This window comes from Carcharodon carcharias, chromosome 18 (assembly GCF_017639515.1).
Source record: "Carcharodon carcharias isolate sCarCar2 chromosome 18, sCarCar2.pri, whole genome shotgun sequence".
In the NCBI taxonomy this organism is placed as follows: Eukaryota; Metazoa; Chordata; class Chondrichthyes; order Lamniformes; family Lamnidae; genus Carcharodon; species Carcharodon carcharias.
Window position 1 is genome coordinate 103,254,070 of NC_054484.1, and position 20,603 is coordinate 103,274,672.

The window sequence follows — 20,603 nt, forward strand, 5'->3', positions numbered from 1 at the left end:
GGAACTCGCTACCCCAAAGCGTAGTTGAGGTGAAGAACAGATGAATTTAGGATACAAGTACATGAGGGAGAAAGGAATAGGAGGGTATGCTGATAGGGTTGGATGAAGAGCAGTGTGAGCAGACTCATGTGGAGCAACACTGCCACATGGACTGGTTGAGCCCAATAACATCTTTTGGTGCTGTAAGTTCTATGTAACAAGGAATGTTAAACATTTGCTGGCATTCACCTTCCTGGTTGCAGACAGATTGCACATGGCCAGAACGGCAACAAACAAAAATATTAACAGTGCAAAATGAAGATACCCAACCAGCGGTGAATTTAATGATATTGCTCCCTCAAAAGATTCAGTGGGCAAGTGCACCTCCAGCTGTGGAAGCTCCACATAGATCAGAAAACCATAGAAATTAAAGTACTTTTAAAAAGTGACTGGTGCTGGAGGCTACACAAATACATGCTTTTGTACCCAGGCCAAATACAATGAACCTTTAATAAGTTCAGCAATACCATGTTAGGTGAGAATTCTGACCATTGTTTTAAAATCGCTAAGAGTGTTGGCGCACACACTCTGGAAGAGCAGAATGCGTGCCAAATATTTGATATCGTTCCATTGCTCAAGTAGAAATGTTTATCAGACTCTATTATAAAAGGCTAGACTGAAAGTTGCGGCTATCAGTAACTCTGCATAGTCACTTCCCTGCTACTCTGTAACGGAGGTAGGGTGGTGGTGTTGGGATGGGGGCAAGGTTAGAGGAGTGGTGAAGTTCCTCTTGCCCACAAATTTTTACTGGTGTGAATGCCAAAATAAAAAAAAAGTGATAAATCTTGGACATCACAATGTTTTGCATCGGGTTGAATCCTACAGTAATAAAAAGGGGGCTGCTCATGACATCAGGACGAAAACAAAAATGCACAAGAATCAGGGAGAGCAAAAAGGCCTGCTGGTCGACTGTGATCTCCTTTGTTTAAATTGTGTCTGACAGATGAAGACGCTTTTTGTGTGTGAGTATTTACCAAATGGGTAGCTCATGTTAGAAATGTAATGCACCAAGTGCTTCTCAATCTGTTACAGTGGATTTATTATGAAACTGAATGTAACAGCAGCACAAAGCAGGCAGTCTACTCCTTCAATACTTTATGGGAAAGTATGCAGATTGCCAGATAGGGGTGGATGAAACACTAGATGTATAATAACTACACGAGTGATTGAACGACTGTTCAAATAAAACAGAGAACAATGGCTGTCTGGTTGTAAGTGCAAGGCAGCAATCTCTTAACAAGGGCTCAGATGATGTCATGGACTATCCATTTGAAGTCCCTTTGTGTCGCCCACTGGCTGTCAATGCCCAGAGCCCCATGTTAATACATGATCATAACCAAATATGGTGATTCAACTTCTGAACATTAGCCTTAGCTTATCGTGAAATAATACTGTAGAATATGTTCTACTGGAATACTAAATTACTGCAGTGTGCCTCGAGGCAACCACACACTGAGGTTTCAAACAGTTCCACCAAAAATTGCAACGGTAAAGCACTGAACCACAACATCCCTCTCTGTCTTTAAGCACATTGCTACACATTTGTTAGTCTACATCTTGGAAGTACAAGATTTAAATAAACGTATCTGATGCATTCAGTTTGGGGAAGAACTTTGCACTAATGTTAGATTTGCAAATTAGTGAGAATTTCCTATACCTACTTAGAGAGGAGGTAACCCAGTTCTTTCACTGATCTCTGTCCTAAGCAAAACATGACTCAATTGGAGCATCATCTTGCCCCCCACCCAATAAGATTGAGGTTTCTCAGTTGATATTTGTGAGGCTGAATAGACTCGTCTCGCCTCCAAATGTTTCCGGATCCAAACGCCTTTGGGACCAGACACATCTAGGTTGCTTGGCTGGGGTTGCAGCCACTCCAGTGGGCTTCTGCTGAACTTGTGGCGGAAGTGTTCCAGAACAGGAGCAGAGCTCTGGAACCTGGGTGTTCACAGGGACTGTTAAAAATGCCACCTATAAAATACAAGCAGGTATGCGACAGTTTTTAGAAACTCTTGCAGATTTATTTCAGAGTACTACCAACTCTGAAGTCGTTTATCAAGGAGTGGCATAAGCTGCTACTCAGGAGAAAATATTTAAATCCTACAATCCCCAACACCTCTATTTAAATAGCTATTCTATACGATGTATAATTCAGAATAAAAATATTGCACATAAATACAAAGCACACGTATGAAAAAGACATGTATAAAAGTGACAGTCATCATGAGAATCATTGTGCCCGAATGGATGTACACATCAGGTAGTTGAACTGAGTACAAGCATGCTATTCCAAGAAAAGGTTTCTCCCTCATTACATGAAATCCTTTTGCTACTTTGTCACAATCATCACAGGTCCACATATGTGTAGCAGAGCTTTAAACTATCCTGACAAGATCCCCATCATTTCAGATAGTGTGCAGCTGCTCAAAATCCGAATACTTCACCACCTAAAGAAAACTAAAATTTATGGAAATATAAAACATATGCAGCACTTTTGACCAAAGAGAAAGTACCAATTTTAGTGCTGATATTATCTTCATCATAAATTTCCTTAGAAAAAGTGTACTTTTTGCACAATTCCCCATAGCTAATTTCAAAAAGAAAATGACTGTAAGCATTTCATGAAGTACAACAATTGCTGGGGCGGTGGTGGGGGGAAGAAAGCATTAGCACATTTTATAGATCTGAAGTTATTGTGTTATTTGGCAAAGTACTGCAAATGTTAGAAAGATCTTCAACAAAATCTTGGATTGCTCCATTTTTCCTCCTTTCAGCTTATGAGCCTTTTGGACATGCATGTAAGAGAGACTAGCAACATGGATTGCGTTTTGAAATTAAATCATTAGCAACACATAAAAAAGATTTGCTCTATTACTTGTTACACAAGATAGCCTGGACAAATTGTACTTCAAGCAACTGACCATTTTCAAAGATCATTTGAAAATGCAAATGTTCCTGATTGCCTTGGGTAAATTTTTCTGCTTCTGTGCTCAAACAGGTTGCTTTAAATTGACGGCACTCAGAGGGGTCATTGTGTCACAGTGGTCCGTATTGTGCTTACACTTGCCCAGTACCCATCCAGAGTTTTAGTCTGTACAACTGTCCACGTAATTGAGTTTCTGAGTTCCCATATCCTTCTCCAGCTGGAAGGCGAAGAAGTCACGTGTGGGGGACTGGTCGAAGGTGCTCCAGCTGAGATTCCAGTGCAATCCGCTCTTTGCGAACTTCCTGAAAGAGATCAGTGTTTGTATCACATGTAATTTTGTGTTTATTTCATACAATAAATATTCTAAAGCAGCAATGTATATTATCCTTTCAAACTTTTTGGAGGCAGCATGAAGTTGAAGCATTGTGTTTACAGAGGTGTGTATTGATGGGTATATGGAGTACATAAATACCTTGCTTTTGGAGGCGAAGGTCCTTATCCCAAAAAGCACACAATGTCATCACTACCATTTTTGTTGCTTAGAAATAATGACCACCCAATAAAATTCCAAATGATAAAAAGCAGTGGAGTTGGATGCTGTTTTGAAAGTGTTAAAATAACAGTCAAAAAAATATTATGCAAAATTTGCCTCAATACTGCATTCCTAATCCAGGGCTCTGCAGCCACATATGGCTCATTAAGGATTAATGTGCAGCTCCCCAACTAGGGCTGCCAGCCTTCCAGGATTGGCCTGGAGTCTCCAGGAATTGAAGATCAATCTCCAGGATACTGCTGTGTGAAATCCTGGAGGGGGGGAAAAAAATCCACAGGTGCATTAAAAAGAATAGTTATTTAAAAAAAATTTTTTTGAACATTTCTCTTTACCAGAAATAGAAATATTGAAAATGAGGAGCCGGGGTGGGGGGTGGGGGGGGGGGGGGGGGGGGGGGGGCGGGGGGGTGGGGGGTGGGGGGGGTGGTGGGGGGGAGGCTGTTTGGCTGACAGTCAAGCATCATACAATTGGGTAATGAACATTCCTGCTTTCCAATTGGTGTAAGAAGGCAGTGCATCACAAGGACAGATGTGTTGGCTAACTCATGGCTGCAGTGTGGGGCAAATCATGTGAGCAGGAATACATTTAATCACAGTTGGCAACCCTATTCTCGATGTTGGTGATTGAACCCATTTTGATGGTAATTAAGTGGCTTGTGTTTTTTTTTAAAACTTTTAACAACATTGAACAATACTTTCTCACAAGTACAATTACCAACTTCTTTTGCAAAAATCTTTGACACGTTGGTCAAACTTGTCTTGACCGTTTTTTCATTATTATTTGCAGGAGCAACAGCACTGCAGCTCTTAAGATATTGTGTTTCTAACTAAATTTAAAAAGTGGCTCTTCTTGTTATTAAGGTTGCCAACCATTCTTCTAGGTTAAAGAAACATAATAGTAAAACTCCAAGAAAGAGTTAAGAAACAAACATATTATTTTGTTAATAGATTACCCATCAATGGATAACCAACATTCTAGTTCTTTGTCCCACTTAATGGAGTTATGTTCTTTCTTTATTAAAAAGTAAATACACCATAAAATATTTACTGGATATTAAAAGCTATATGCTTGTTAATTCCTGACAAGTTTGGCATTGTAAATTCCTAAATTTACATTTGCAAGGGTCGCTACCTCTGTAACTTTGCCATGCTATAATGACACCCTCCCGCCAGTGGAGGCAATGGAATTCCTAATGCCAATATAAAAATGAGAACAAATGCCCAATGATACTTCTAGCCTCTAACCCCCGCCCCCCCCCGAAAAACAATCTAACATGTAGGGAAATGCCCAAAAAGGTATCAAATATCTAATTATTTTTAGGTGGAGCATGCTCCTAGACATTCCCATAAATAAAAATCCCTTTCAAGACTGACTACAGCTTGTACAGTGCAGAAGATCACTTAGTAAATATCTTCATCATGGGCAGTGGGTCCTGGCATTCTGCTTAAAGCTGATCACTGGTGCAATGGCGCTTGCAGCTTCTGATTCTGTAAAAGTTATTTTGAAAAGTTTTGACAAATGTCACCTTTTTCTCTTGCTAAAGGTGGATGGTGATTGACTTGGTTGTACAGATACTAATACCATATAGGTGATGCGTCAGAAGCTGGGATAGCACTGGTCTGACTGAACAGACCCCCTCAGGTATATCGAATTATTACATTATCAGGAAATATCTAATGGCACGGTTATATAAAACCCATGCAAGTAGCAAAGGCTAGGGCATGCTGAGAAGAGATGACTCATTTCAATTAACATTATTATTGTTGTTCTCCAAACCTAGTAACAAATGTCAGAGACAATCAGACGGTAAACTTTTCTTTTAAAAAAAGTCAGTTTATTGATGAGACCTCCTAAATCTCTCAACCAACCCCACGAACTGCAGTGACTCATCCGGAACATGTTACCACGATACAACTATTATTAGCTTCTTACTACAGAATTAATACATCACAACAGCTTTGGTTATACTGTAACCAATTTCTATTTTAAAAGGGCATGACCTCATTTCATATTCTGTCCAAGATGTAATTTAACTCTAACAAGAATCAAAGCCAACAGAGCTGCTTAATGGCACAGAGTGAACTGCTCCCTTAAAGTGAGGGGATGTTAGTTCTGAGAACTTGAACCTTCTTCCTCTCATTTTGTTTACAAAATACGGCAATGGTGGGCCTCCTCCTCGAACAACCACAATATGGATCATTCTTCCACGATGAAGAGAGACATACAGCACTGCCAGAGCACAGCACCTGAAATCAGACCTCAGAAGGTTTTTCCCACTAGCCTTCTCTGGTTTAAGATGACTGATTTGCTGTCTGTGTGGTTTACATGCTATATGCATCATGCTAGAGCTCACTGAAGACTGATGTACCTGCTGCTCATGCTGCCTCTGGGTGTCAGTAAATCGGTGTCTTGATCCAAGTGAGTGTATTCAACTATTTGTCATGCAGTCCACAAGCTGTGAACTCACCTCAAATATCCCTATCATCCCTTTTATTATTTAAAAAAAAAATGAATGTGGGCATTGCTGGCAAGGCTAGCATTTACTGCCCATCCCTAATCGCCCATGAGAAAGTGGTGGTGAGCCCCCAGTGTGAACCACTGCACTTTGCTGTAGGCACAGCCACAGTGGTGCTGGACAGGAAGTTCCAGGTTTTGACTCAGAGACAGTGAAGGAACTGCAATATATTTCCAAGTCAGGATGGTGTGCGGTTTGGAGGGGAACTTGCAAGTGGTGGTGTTTCCATACATCTGCTGCCCTTGTACTTCTAGGTGGGGAAGTCATGGGTTTGGAAGGTTCTGTTGAAGGAGCCTTGGTGAGTTGCTGCAGTGCATCATGTAGATCATACACACTACGCATCAGGGGTGGAGGGAGTGAATGTTTAAGGTGGTAGATGGGGTGCTGGTTTAGCTTGCTGCTTTGTTTTGCATGCTGCTGAGCTTCTGGAGTTTTGTTGGAGTCACACTTATCGAGGCAAGTGAGAATATTCCATCACAATTCTGATTTGTGCCTTGTAAATAATGGAAAGAGTTTGTTCAGTTAAGAGGCAAGTCATTCACTGTTCAATAACCAGCTTCTGTGCTGCTCTTATAGCCATCATATTTATTTGGCTGGTCCAGTTAAAATTTGTGGTCAATGGTGACTCCCAGGATGTTGGTTGTGGGGTGTTTGATGATGGTAACGTGACTAAATATCAACGGGAGATGACTAGACTCTCTCTCTCATTTGGAGATAATCGGTGCCTGGCACTTGTGTAGCATTAATGTAACTTCTACCTTTCAGACTAAATTTGAACATTGTCTAGGTCTTCCTGCATTTGCGCACAGATTGCTTCATTATCTGCCTTTTAACCAATTACAGATATTCCCTTTTGTTCTTTCCTCCCCTCCCTGTCTTTTACTTGTTCTGTACTTGCTTAAAACTCGTTATATCTTTAATTTTTCCAGTTCTGATGAAGGATTATCAACATGAAATGTTAACTGTTTCTCTCTCCATAGATGTTGCCAGACCTTAGTATTTTTATCTTTTTCTGTTTGTATTTATATTTCCAACATCAAGCATATTTTCTTTTTGTCTCTGTTAAACGTTCTGAGAAGTAATTTGTTGGTATAGTCTAGCGACATTGGTTAAATATTTGATACTGTAACACACACAACAGGTATTAGCCGTCAGTTGCACTCTTGCCTTCAAGTCAGGTCGTGGGTTCAAGCCCCACTCCAGAGAGTTGAATGCATAATCGGACAGTCCCGTACAGCACAGAGGGAGTGCTACATCAGAGTGAGGAAAAAATGGCCTGAAACTACCGTTCAGCAGTAACATTGCACACATCGCTGCTCCCATTCTGATGTTGCTGTGCAAGTCTTTTGGGACCTTCCACTCCCAGCTGTCACAGCAATGTGCAGTGCAGTGTCTGCCAGGGCGCTCCATCAGAGCGGAGCAGAGTCAGGGGAAGAGAGGACAGGCCCCTTCTTTACAATTATGGTTGCAGTATTCAGGTAAGGTGAGTGTGAGTGAGCGAGTGCGTGAACGAGCGGGTGAGCAAGTGGGCGGGCGAACGAGTGGGAGAGTGTAGTCGGCTGGTCAGGATGTGGTCTGGTCTGGTCGGGGTCAGTTGGGTGGTAGTCTGGTCTGGTCAGGGATTAGTCGGGTGGTAAGACTGATCTAGTTGGAGGGGGAGGAGGGTTTGGACTGAGCCGGTTGGAGGTAGTTGTCAGGCAGTCGGGGGTGGGGAGGTGCAGTCAGGTGGTTGGGTGGGTAGTGTAGTCCAGTCAGGGGTTAGTCGGGTGGTCGTGTGTGGGGGGGCGGGGGTGGTTTAGTTTAGTTGTGTAATCAGGGGTGGGGGTGGGGATGGTGTTGGGGGAGAGTCAGGTGGTCGGAGGATAGTCAGGTCCAGTTGGTGATTGGTTGGGGTGGTGGGTGGTGGTGGGGGGGAGTGCGTAGTGGAGTTACCCAGGTGTTACTTTTAACCTAACATTTCCTGGGTAACCATCTAGTACCGCTGTGTTACAACTGCACGTAATGTTATTCGCTGAGCAAGCCAAATCTCAGAGAGAAACTTGTCTTGCTGATCATAGCACTTTTTTTTGTATTTTGAAAACGAGGGGAAAAACTACTTATCCCAGAAGTATAGAATCCCAGCAACACTTTTAGGATCTTAAAATTAAAAGATTTGTTAACAAGAAGAAAAAAGACTTAAGCACAGAAGATTAAAATTACCAAGTTAAAACAGTCTTGTAATAAATTCCCCCAAAAAACCCACTTGCTCAGAACACACAACTAAACTACCTGGAAACAGCTCCCTTATAGATTTTTAAACTATAAAAATCCAGTATTACCCAAGGAAAAGCTGCTGTCACTTTAGCAAAAGGTATACCACATAACTTCTTCCTCTCTTCCACTCTGCTGTGGAAATCCCAGAAAGAAACTCAGAAACAGACTGTGTTCTCAAAATAAAGAAACTTTTTTGGCTTGAAACTGGATGGCTGCTTCAAATTTACACCTTTTTTTAAGCACAGAGCTGATCTCAGGGTACCTCCGCCACACAGCCAACACAACCAACATTTTTTCCTTAAATATTTTTTTTCTCTTTCATCCTGAATTTTTGTTCTCAAACATTTCTTTGAACTTTTCCAAAATATAAAAATCTTTCATGTTTTCCTATTGCCTCTACTCTTGGGTCAAATAAAATTTAATAACCTTCCCTTGTTTACTAATGAAGCCATTGAAAGTTGCAAAAGACCCTTGTCACTTCTAAATTGCCCTTTGGTTGGGGGACTAGTCTGGTCCAGTCAGGGGTTGATTGAGTGGTAGTCAAGTCTGGTTGGGTGTGGTGGGAGGGGTTGTAATTGGATAATTGAGGGTAGTGGGGTGGCGCTGGGAGAGAATCGGGTAACCACCCTCATTCACCCACCTGCAAAAAGGCAGCTTGTCCTCTCTCCCCACCGACTATACTCCACTCTGATTGAGTCCCCTGACAGACACTGCACTGCAGGGTCAAGGGCAGTGGTGGTATTGCCCATCGGAAATTTAAGCTTCCTGGGCAATTCCAACGTAGTTTTGTGCGTCAGGACTTCCACAGGGTCCTGACACACTTCTTTTGTTGTATGTCCAGGGTCCTACGATCCACAGACTGGAAGATTTGGGCCATTATCCCTGTTCCTCCAATCTGTGGAGCTGGCAGCTGAACCTCCATCTAGATTGAAATACTTCACCAAAGGTTAACAAACCCCGGACAAGCACAAAGCTATTAGTAATGAAGAATCATTCATTTGTTTTTTTTTTTAAATCCATTCAGTTTTGTTGCTTTCTGTCCCCAGGGTTGATCCATTAAAAAGGACTGAGAGGAACCAGCCATCCTTTAATGAAAAAGGTCCACCAAGGCACACAGAAGATTAGTACCCTTCATCAGAACCATTCTGAAGGGTCATACAGACTCAAAACATCAACTGTATCCCTCTCCACAGATGCTGTCAGACCTGCTGAGTTTTTCCAGGTATTTTTGTTTTTGTTTTAGATTTCCAGCATCCGCAGTATTTTGCTTTTATATTAAAAAGGTGGAACTGGACATCTTGTGAAAAAGGGACCTCTCTTTTTAAGCAACTATAGAATCAAATTCTGGTGATATTGCTTCTCTAGCTCAATGCGGGAGTCTTACTTTGAACTGTTGCTGCAGCTCGCCATTCAACCTGAGCAGAATCATATTGGCCTCCTTGTTTTTGCGGACCGCTGTCTGAATGGCTTTTTTCTGCTTGGATGGCATTCTATAACAAGAAAAATAGAAGTTAACTTTTAAAATATAGCAAAAAAGTTAGGTGTACAATAACCTTCAGTTTAATATTTCAGTGACTGACAAAGAAAGTCAGTTATGGGGACTTTCAACAGGTAACCTCTGCGAAGTGTGGTTTCAATTTGTGATTTTCGAGCTTGCTGAATTCCTGGACAATATGTGGTTGGTAAGGACTTTTGCTCTCTTCCCCCCAACCCCTCCCTTCACCCATCGATGACTATTTATGTCACAAGAGATCCTTTTCCCGCTGATCCAGGGTTATGTTTTTGCATGACTGTGCGGGTGAGGATTAATATCTAACACACAATACGACTGGTGGACTCTGCTGATATTAATCTGAGGTCAAGCAGAGTTGAGGACTAGCACTCGCCACTGAATGGTGGATTTATCCTGTACCTTTCTGTCAATAACGAATCCATTTTTTGTGCACTTCTTTCACTACTGATAAAGCAGGGTTTGAAAAGAGATTTCTTATCAACGCACAGTATGCAGACACAGCAAGTCTAAGGCCACATAACTCTGCTTTCGCCGGTGACCTTTGGCTCCTGTAGGACGTGAGTCCCTGTGCAACACAGTGCCCACTTCTTTGTGATGCATGTTGTACATAGGAATTTAAATGTTTTCCATTTACTTGGAGCTCCTTTACCGAAATAGAATGGAGGTTACAGCAAAAAATCCTAAACGTTGTGCACTAAGATTACATAAAAGATCTAAATTATTGCAGATTAAAGGAAGCACAGATATTACTTTTGCAGTTGCTGGTGTAGTTTAGCATCTGGTGCAGAAGTTGCATTTAGTCGCGGTAGCTGTTCCTGGCTTTCTAGTCGATGTTTTCTACGAAGAGGTTTTAATGGAGGCTGGCGAGGTTTCATGTCCTTTGTTGAAAGAAAGAAACAAAGACATTTTGTTGTTAATTCTCCCCTCACTACTTGGTACATTATTTTATTTTCCTTAACCCCACCCCCTCCCTACTCGACATCAAAAACAGCACATGGAAGAACAGAAGTGAATATGGAGTGAGAAAGACTCATTTGGCCTTTTAGATCTCAGCCATGGCTCATTTGGCCGCATTCTTGTTTCCAAATCAGAAGGCTGTTGGTTTAAGTCCCATTCTGGGGACATAGGCACATGATCTAGCTGATACTTCAGTGCCGTACTGAAGGTGTTCTACAATGTCGGAGGTGACATGTCTTTCGAATGGGGTGTTAAACTGAGGCCCCTGCCTTACCCTCTCAGGTAAGCATCAAAGATTTCATGCCACAATTTCAAAGAGGAACAGGGGAGCTCTCTCCAGGGTCCTGGCCAATACTTAGCCCTCAACCGATACCAGCCAACTCCTGTGCCATTAAGATTCTGTGAAGTTCTCAAGCACTAAAACAGATTATCCTGCCATCATCACTTTCCTGTTTGAGAGAGTTTTCTGCATGCGAAATGGTCGATGCACCTCTATCAATAGAACATTGACTATAATTCAAAAGTACTTCATTAGCTGTGCATACACTTAAGGATTTCCTGAGGATGTGGAAGATGTCTCTTAAATGCAAGTTCTCTCTTGGGGGTTTCCAGATGTGCAACTTACACCATCACAGCCTGTACCCAAACCCACTCACTGAGGGAGTCAATGAACTAACCACAACTGTAGCTCCAAAGCAAAGGCCCATCATATAGCTGAAATGGGAATTCTCAATCCTGAGGAGACATCTCCTGGAAGAGTTAATTGGTGGCTACAGGTTCAGGGTTTGGTGGGCTCTTTGACTGGGCTGCTGGGAGACGTATAGTTGCCGGGGTCACCATTTAATGGACATTTTCTGTGCCCTTGCTGTGGTCAGGAGGACTATGGAAATGCACTCACACATTTTCTGGTGAAATGCGCCTCACACCTTTTGCAGAGGAGTTCTTGGTTCCTGTTCTCCCAACAAGGATTTAAAGTCGTTGCCTTCAATAACCTAACAACAGATAAGTGGCTGAGGGTTTGCTTTGGCTTGTTAGTTCCAAGATAACGTGCCCAATGACAATTCCTTCCACTTGCCTCCAGATTACCCTTCAAGTCAAAACCCTGATCAGTAAGGTGATCCATGCGAGACAAGCAGCAGAAAGGTTGCCATTGGCCTGCGCTGGTAAGCTATGCAGCATTACCTGGCTGATCTCTTATAACGAACGTGATGGTAATAGCCAGGGTTTTGAAGTTGCAATGACAGTGAAGCTGCCAGCATTTGCTATTGAAACTAACAGCAACTTCTCTATCTCTACTCATGTGCAGTATAGCATAGAGATAGAGAAGTTGCTGTTACTGAGTCTTGCTCCTCCAGAGGATGTGCTGAAGTTCCTGCAGATGACAACCTTTAGAAATCACTAAGCTGACAGGAATTTTCCCTTTTACAGTATAATATCGTTGTTAAACTCTCTGGAAAATGTATGCCTTGCTAATGAGAAGTAACTGGGTTTTTAAAGGCATACTAAGTCATAACTACTGCTGAGCAGCCCTGAAATTTCATAAATATTCCATAATATTTTAATGTAATAAATATCATTCCTTAAAAACAAATGATGATATTTCAGCTTCTAATGAAAATGGCTCAATCTTCATTTCATTCTCTCTAAAATTTGTAAAAAGTGAAGGACAATCAGTGCATCTTGCTTCCTGCTTTACTGTTTGTGAGAATGCTTCACTGTGATTGATTGCTTACCCTGTTTGATGACATCACTGTTGCTGGATATCTGGAGATCCTCCTGACTTAGTGCCAGATTCCAATTAATATTGGGAAAGGGGAAATCCATGCACAGAGATAGATCTTTGTGGGCATCTTTCTTTAATGTCAGTGGTGAGTACCGCCAGTGCACCGCTGACCATAAAATCTGAGTCTGTCTTGACAGGAGGAGAATGTACGCTCCTTCTCAGACAAACAGAAATGATACTTACTTGAATTTCTTAGTTATTTAATTCGGGGACTCTTACATACGTCAGACTCCTTTCCAGCTTCACTAGTACCTCTGCTAATCTAGCTTTTGGTTACTCAGTGACCTTTCCCCAGTACCAGTGCAAACATCTTTTGTCCAGGAATTGTGCCTTCCCACCTTCAAAGTTACCATCGTCTTTTCATCAGAGCAGAGACCAAGAGGAGGTTTGACAGGGGTTTTCCACTGGGAATCAAAGGATTTTGATGAGGAAAATTCCTTTGAAGAGTGAGCGACTGGAGGACATAAACCCAGCAACTACAGGATAGTCAGGCTAACGGTAGTGATGGGGAAACTTTTATAGGCATTGATCTGGGACACAATTAATTGGCATTTGGATAAGTGTGGGCTCATAAACGCAAGTCAGCACAAAATTTAACCTGACAGAGGTCTTTGATGAAGTAACGAAGAGTATTAATTTCATTAGTGCGGTTGATTTGTATGTGGAGCTTCAAAAGCCATTTGACAAAGTACCACATAATCAACTTGTTAGCAAAATTAAAGCCCCTGGGATTAAAGAGGCAGTGGCAGGACGGATACAAAATTGGCTAAGAGACAGAAAGCAGAGAGTAGTGGTGACTAGAGGGAAGTGTAGAGTAGTATTCCCAAGGGGTCAGTACAAGGTCCACGTATATATTAACGACTTGGACCTGGGTATTCAGGGCATAATTTCAAAGCTTGAAAATGATTTGAAACTCAGGAATCTCGTAACACTGAGTAATAGGTTTCAGGAGGAAATAGACTGACTAGTTACTCTTACAAAACACTTGTTAAGGCCTCAGCTGAAGTAGAGTGTTCAATTCTGGGCACCCAGAATCCTTTAAGAAGGATGTCAAGGTCTTAGAGAAGGCGCAGAAGAGATTCACTTGAATGTTACTAGGGATGAGGGCCTTCAATTACGCACGGAATTCCATGGCAGCAGGATTTTACATTCCCACCCGAGTCAATGGAGTTCGGATGGCTCACTGCATTTTACAGCCCCATACTCACCAAAATGGGACCGTAAAATTCTGGCCTATGTGGAGAGACAGGAGAAGCTGGGTATGTTCTTACAGCAGAGGAGGCTAAGAGATGGTGTATAAAGGCGTTCAAAATTATGAATGGCTTTGAGAGGCTAAATAGGGAAGAAACTGTTTCCAGTCACAGAAAGGTCAGTAACTAGTGGACACAGAGTTAAGGTGATTGACTAAAGGGTCAGAGGTGACATGAGGAAACTTTTTTTTTTAAAAAATGTGAGTCTATAAGATCTAGATTGCACTGCTTGAAATGGTGGTGGAAGCTCATTCAATAATAACTTCAAAACAGAATTGGATAAACATGAAGGAGAAAATATTGCAGGAATATGGGGAAAGAGCAGGGGACTAATTGCATAGCTCTTTCAATGAGCTGGCACAGGCATGATGGGCTGGATGGTCTCCTTCTGTGCTGCATCACTCTCTCTCCTTCTGTGCTGCATCACTCTCTCTCCTTCTGTGCTGCATCACTCTCTCTCCTTCTGTGCTGCATCACTCTCTCTCCTTCTGTGCTGCATCACTCTCCGATTCATAGAAGGTCCTCACAAAAAGTAAAAACGAGAACGTAAGGAGAATCCCTCCATGCCACCCCCTCCTCGGCTTCCTGCTATGGAGGACTGTTAGGTCATGTAATACCTGATCAAAAAGAAGCAGTGCTGGAAGAAGAATCTGTAACAGTTTCCATGGGAGAATATATGTTCTTGAAGATAAAAAACTTGAATGATACAGGGAGCAGGCAGAGAGATAGCACAAAGAGTTGACACAGACTCATACTTAATCAAATAGTTCACAGCCTCAGTGAGCTAGGCTTCAAAGCCTCATTATGTAGTACAAACTCAACATGAGCAATAGCACAAAACGGGTGATAGCAAAGTGGCAGCTCAATTTAACCCCAACCTGATTGTTTCCTCATTGACTGAAAAGCATGTAAACCAGTTCAGTCACTGCCTGCTTTTTGCTAGGATCCATGACCCTCCCTTCAACCCAATTAAATTCTAAAATTTGTTCCTGGGATGTGGGTGTCTCTGGCTAGGCCGGCATTTATTGCCCATCCCTAATTGCCCTTGTTCAGAGGGCAGTTAAGAGTCAGCCACATTGTTGTGGGTCGGGAGCCACATGTAGGCCAGACCAGGTAAGGACAGCAGATTTTCAGGTGGGTTTTTACAACAATCGGCAATGGTTGCGGTCATCGTCAGACTTTTCATTCCAGATTCTAACAGCTGCCATGGTGGGATTTGAACCCAGGTCCCCAGAACATTACCCTGGGTCTCTGCAATACCAGCCCAGTGACAATACCACTATGCCACTGCCTCCCCATACTCTACCTTTTTGGTTTTACATTCAGACATTTTCCTCATACCTTAGCACCGCCTCAGTTCTAATGAGCCAGGTTGTACGTTTTATGTTCAATAACAAAGTAATGGAATGAGAAAAGTGGAGTAGAAATGTTTATCCCATATCTTGAGCCATAAGCTTTGGAAAAGGATAAAATAAATAATTTCTACTATGAAACATAATAGGTAAAGCAGTGACAAAGACAACAGAGCACACTACAATGCTATATTGAATATATCTAGTCCTCAAACCCAGAAATTATTAAACAGACACAATCCAGCCCCAATATGTATACAGCCCATCTGGGCCTTGATAGAGTCTCTAGACAACAACTTCATGTGGGGTCGTTTCCTCATATGCAAAAGGACCTCCTATCTCTTTTTTAGGTGGTTTCATGGCTAATGGTGAACCAGGTACATGAACCATGAAACACACTCCTTTGAACTTTAACCAGGAACAAAAGAAATCAAAAATCTCACTTACTAAAATCCGATAAAGCTTCTAAACACATTACAAACTAACCTTAATTGAACAGCTATTTTCTTCCCCAGGATTACTTGGTTTCTTCGCCTGAGAGGATAGATCAGTTAGTGATCCTTTGTCGGCCTGCAAAATCAATCGCACATCGATGAAATAATCCACACAGCAACAGGCTCTGGATTAGTTTGTCTTAGGCTGTCTGGTTTAAGATTAGATGAGAAATGCTTCACCACTGCACATACTGAAGGCTCTTTGACCAAGCCTTTAATCAACTGACCTTATCATCTTAGATAAAAGCAAAATACTGCGGATGCTGGAAATCTAGAACAAAAACAAAAATACCTGGAAAAACTCAGCAGATCTGACAGCATCTGCAGAGAGGGATACAGTTGAAGTTTCAAGTCCGTATGACCCTTCATCAGAACTAAGACATATAGAAATGAGATGAAATATAAGCTAGTAGAAGGGGGTGGGACAGGAGAGCTCGATAGAGGGCCAGTGATAGGTGGAGGCCAAGAAGAGACTGCCAAAGATGTCATAGACAAAAGGACCAAGGGGTGTTGATGGTGGTGATATTATCTAAAGGACGTGCTAACGGGGACATTAAGGGAAGCAAGCAAGTGGCAGATGGCCCTAGTGTGGGTGGGGTGGGGGGGAAGGGATCGAAATGGGCTAAAAGGTGGAGATGAAACAAGAGATCGAAATAAATTTAAAAATAGGAGGGAAAAGAAAAAAAAATAGTTGTAAAAAAAATTAATAATTATTGGAAAAAGGAAGATCGGAAAGGGGGTGGGGATGGAGGAGAGAGTTCATGATCTGAAATTGTTGAACTCAATATTCAGTCCGGAAGGCTGTAAAGTGCCTAGTCGGAAGATGAGGTGCTGTTCCTCCAGTTTGGGTTGAGCTTCACTGGAACATTGCAGCAGGCAAAGGACGGACATGTGAGCATGAAAGCAGGGTTGGGTGTTGAAATGGCAAGCGGCAGGGAGGTCTGGGTCATGCTTGCGGACAGACCTAACATCTTATGTGGCTTGATGTCATACTTTGTTTGATAACACTCCTAGGAAATGCCTTGGGGTGTTTTATGATGTTGAGGACATTATATAAATACAAGTTGTGGTGGTGGTGTTGGTGGATGTAGCTGAAAATCTCCAAAATGATCCAACCCACTCAGGATGAGAGAGTAAAAAATAGAGCAAGAAAAATAATTCAGATGGCCAAACAATTTCAGAGATTATGACCAGGATTTTTAAAGGGCTGCAGGGTTAGGACCTGGCATGGGTGGGATTTGAAAATCGCGCTCCCCCAGCTCGTGTTGGCATCCTGATGCTTCCGGCACAGTTTCAAATTTTCAATGGGCCAGCGGCAGAGAGGGAGCAGAGAAGGCACCTTTCTTCCATTAAACTCCTTAAGGAGCTCATTAAGGGGCCTGTCCAGAAGGGAATGAAATTTTCAAAGATTTAAGGTAGTCCGCCTTATTCGAACCCTTGACCTTCTGAGGAGCTGGCTGCTCAAATCAGCAAGGCAGTGACAGCCCCCAACATGGCTGCTCCCTGCTGTTGCCACTAACACAAGGCAGCCAGCCCCTGTCTCCTGAAAGTGCTCATTGCCTTTAATTGGGTGCTAAGCTCGTGTCCTGGCCAATTAGGCCATTTGAACCTGAAGATTGTGTCAGAAGCGCAATCGCAGCTTGAGCGCAGGGTCAGGACCTGGATTTCCTCTGGCTGTTGGGTCGTTAACTCCACATTGAAAGTCTGACCCCTATGTGTATGAAACAGTCACCTTCATTTCAAGGCTCCCAGGAAGGAGGAGGAAAGAAATAAGTTTCATTTATATAGCGTCTTTCACATTTGCTGATGTCCCATAAAGCTTCACTGCCAACAAGTGAGTTTTGAAGTATAGTCACTGTTATTAGTCCGCACACACCACAGCCCTACAGAGAGCTTCGAGATGAAAGAACCGCTTGCCTCTATTTTGTTGACCTCAAAACAAATTGTGAAGCAGTCACATGACCCATGAAGTATACTCACTTTAAATTTAACCAGTGACAGAAGAAAATTGAAAATTAAATAAAGCTGCCAAATGGGTTCTTTGTATACTAAAACAACAGCACAACTAGCAGCCTGGACTGTGAGTGTGTTTCCAGATAGAATTGATATATAACCTTGTAAAGGTAGTCATTTAATCCAGATTGACCAAAGACCAGTTCATTGGTTCGGTGGTACTGGTTGGGGAATGAATCATAACCAGAAGAATACCTCTGCCTATTTTTTTTGGAATGTGGAATCTCTTATTTTCACCTGAATAAGTAGGTTTAACATCTCACCTGAATGGTGACAACATAGCAACTCCCTCGGGACTATAAGTTCCACCCTAGGTTACGGAGCGGGACTTAACTGGTGATCTTCTGAGTCAGGGAAGAGAGAGTGATAATAATAGAGCCAAACTGGGATATCAGCCCTGCTGTTTCTGGATGCTGCAATCCACGTACTGGGGTTGGAGCCTCACAGGAGAGGGTTCCTCTATCTGGACCTGTGTTTTAGCAGAGCTATGCTGTACTTCTCTACTTTCACAAGCCTCCCACACATTGCACACTTTGGCCGAGAGGATGGGCAGATGACAAGCTGCCCAGCTTCCATAACAAAGCAGAATGATATGGTTTCAGATTTCTCTCCTCCGATAGGGGGAAAGAAGTGCATAGCATTGGCCTGATGCTGCTTTCTGCTGCTACCAGCGGAGATTAAGAACTCAATAAGTGGGGCTGTGTGAATGTGGACCCACATCCCACTTTCTTGTGGCACAAACGTTCGGGTCCTAACACACAATGCCGTATTCATTCCTGTAGCAAGTAACTATTGAAAGCCATTTTTCAAACAGAGTCAAATCCTGTATTCAAACTGCTAGTACCTCATTAATATTAATATTTCTCCCTTGTAAATTATTCATTTCTAATTCATACTCATTGATTTTGAGTAACGAGTCACCTCTTTTTTCCCCTTTACTTAAATTTCCTCTCTTTCTATGGTCAACACAACAGTATTTCAATTTATATATATATATATATATATATATATATATATAAATAACAGCATTTATCTAAAAGATAGGAAAAAGAAGTGAAATAGAAATAACCGTTTAAACTTTGGTTTGTTTGAAGTATCACTTAAAGATCTATGAATTTATCTGTCTGAAAATGTTGCTACATCTGCTAAGTGCACCATCTGGTGGTAAAACCATAGATTACCAATCACTGTTTCAAAGTTATCCCAGTTATTGATGACCATTCCTCCTCAGAAATGTATCAAAATACCACAGAACCTGTTTCGAACCTTCAGCATAGATAATCACCCCTTCTTCCTCAAGCAGCAACTGATCCTGAGGATCACCCTACTGCTGGGCCAGATGCTTCAGGTCAAAGTTTCAGACATCTGAATTGATGAGTAGACCTAGCCTGGGTCAGCGTTCTGGTTCAGATTATTCCAGATGCTCTCGTCTCCCAATCAAAACTTTGGAGATTGATGGTACGAGGCTTGGACAACACTGATCATCTTACTTGACCCTGCCCTTGATATCGCTGAATTTTACCCTAATGGGTTCTTTGTATACTAAAACAACAGCACAACTAGAAGCCTGGACTGTGAGTGTGTTTCCAGATGGAATTGATATGTAACCTTGTAAAGGTAGCCATTTAATCCAGATTGATCAAAAAATCAATCAAATCGGGATCAGAATTGGTTTTTGGACAATATCCAAATTCACCTCTATTTATTAGATATAAAATAATTAAGTGATACTTGAACATAGTGATGAAAAGTAAACATATAAAGGCACTTCAAGATCTGCCACTTCTTTAGATTGGATAACAGGAGGGGCAATGATCTAGTTTCCCACGTTTATGTCACTAAAACTCTCATCCCTTTTGCAGGATCATAGACCCGTACGATAGTGAATTTATGATTCTGCTGTCAGGAGATAGAAACAAGGTTAATACACCATTCTCACTCTCCTGAAACCCAAACAAAACACCTGCCAAAAGTAAACACACCCGTCCACTGTCTGCTCACTCTACAAACATCGGTTTTATGGCTTCCAGAAAGGACCAAGTCCTCTGTAGCTGCAGTATTATCTACCAGAGAAAGCGACACAACTTCGTCTCTTCAGTTTTCACTTCAAGTCTATTTATCTCAATTTTTTTTTAAAGCCTTGGCAATTTCCCTTCATTTAGACCTCTATAATCAGGGTGAGAGTCAGACCAAAGGTACTGTGCCTCATCTTTTATGCAATGAAAAATTCAAGGTGTCTTACCATTTCTGCACCGTGTGCTGGTAAATAAATGGGATAGAAAAAGGCCAGCCAAATGTTTTTCATGAAGGTGGCATTTCTTTGAATAAACCCAACTAAAGCCATGAGGCAGATCCAACTCCCCCACCACCAATAACCTAATGGCTACTGTTCAGTATAGTGCTAAACTATACGGCTCAGAAGGTCTTTGCACTGAACTGGACAATACTCAAATACTGAAGCTGTCCATGTCCATATGCAGCAAGACTAGGACAACACTGTAGAAAGTAACATTCGCACCACACAAGTGCCAGACAATGACCATCTCCAAGATAGAATCTGACCATCTCCCCATACATTCAATAGTCTTACCATTGCTGAATCCCCAACTAACATCATCCTGGGGAGTTAACATTGACCAGAAACTGAACTGGACCAGCCATATAAATACTGTGGCTACAAGAGCAGATCAAAGGTTGGAAATTCTGTGGCGATTAACTCACTTCCCGACTCCCCAAAGCCTGTCCACCATCTACAAGGCACAAGTCAGGAGTGTGATGGAATACTCCCCACTTGCCTGGACGAGTGCCGCTCCTACGACACTTGGGGAGTTTGACACTGTCCTGGATAAAGCAGCTTGCTTTATTGGCACTCCATCCACTACCTTAAACATTCACACCTTCCACTGCAGATGCAGTGGCAGCAGTGTACACCATCTACAAAATGCACTGCAGAAA

At 42.1% G+C, this 20,603-nt stretch overlaps 1 protein-coding gene across 3 annotated transcripts in view; it reads right to left on the reverse strand.

Moving 5' to 3' along the window:
- Nucleotides 1-2,038: 2,038 nt before the first annotated feature.
- The window catches only part of reps2 (RALBP1 associated Eps domain containing 2), a 229,505-nt gene continuing 210,940 nt past the window's right edge, over nt 2,039-20,603 (reverse strand). For all 3 annotated transcript variants that reach the window (XM_041211190.1, XM_041211189.1, XM_041211188.1), the window contains 4 exons: nt 15,628-15,711; nt 10,550-10,677; nt 9,671-9,776; nt 2,039-3,267 (listed from right to left, as the gene is read on the reverse strand). In XM_041211190.1, the coding sequence (XP_041067124.1) occupies nt 3,199-3,267; nt 9,671-9,776; nt 10,550-10,677; nt 15,628-15,711 (387 nt within the window). In that variant the 3' untranslated portion in view covers nt 2,039-3,198. The remainder of the gene's footprint in view (nt 3,268-9,670; nt 9,777-10,549; nt 10,678-15,627; nt 15,712-20,603) is intronic.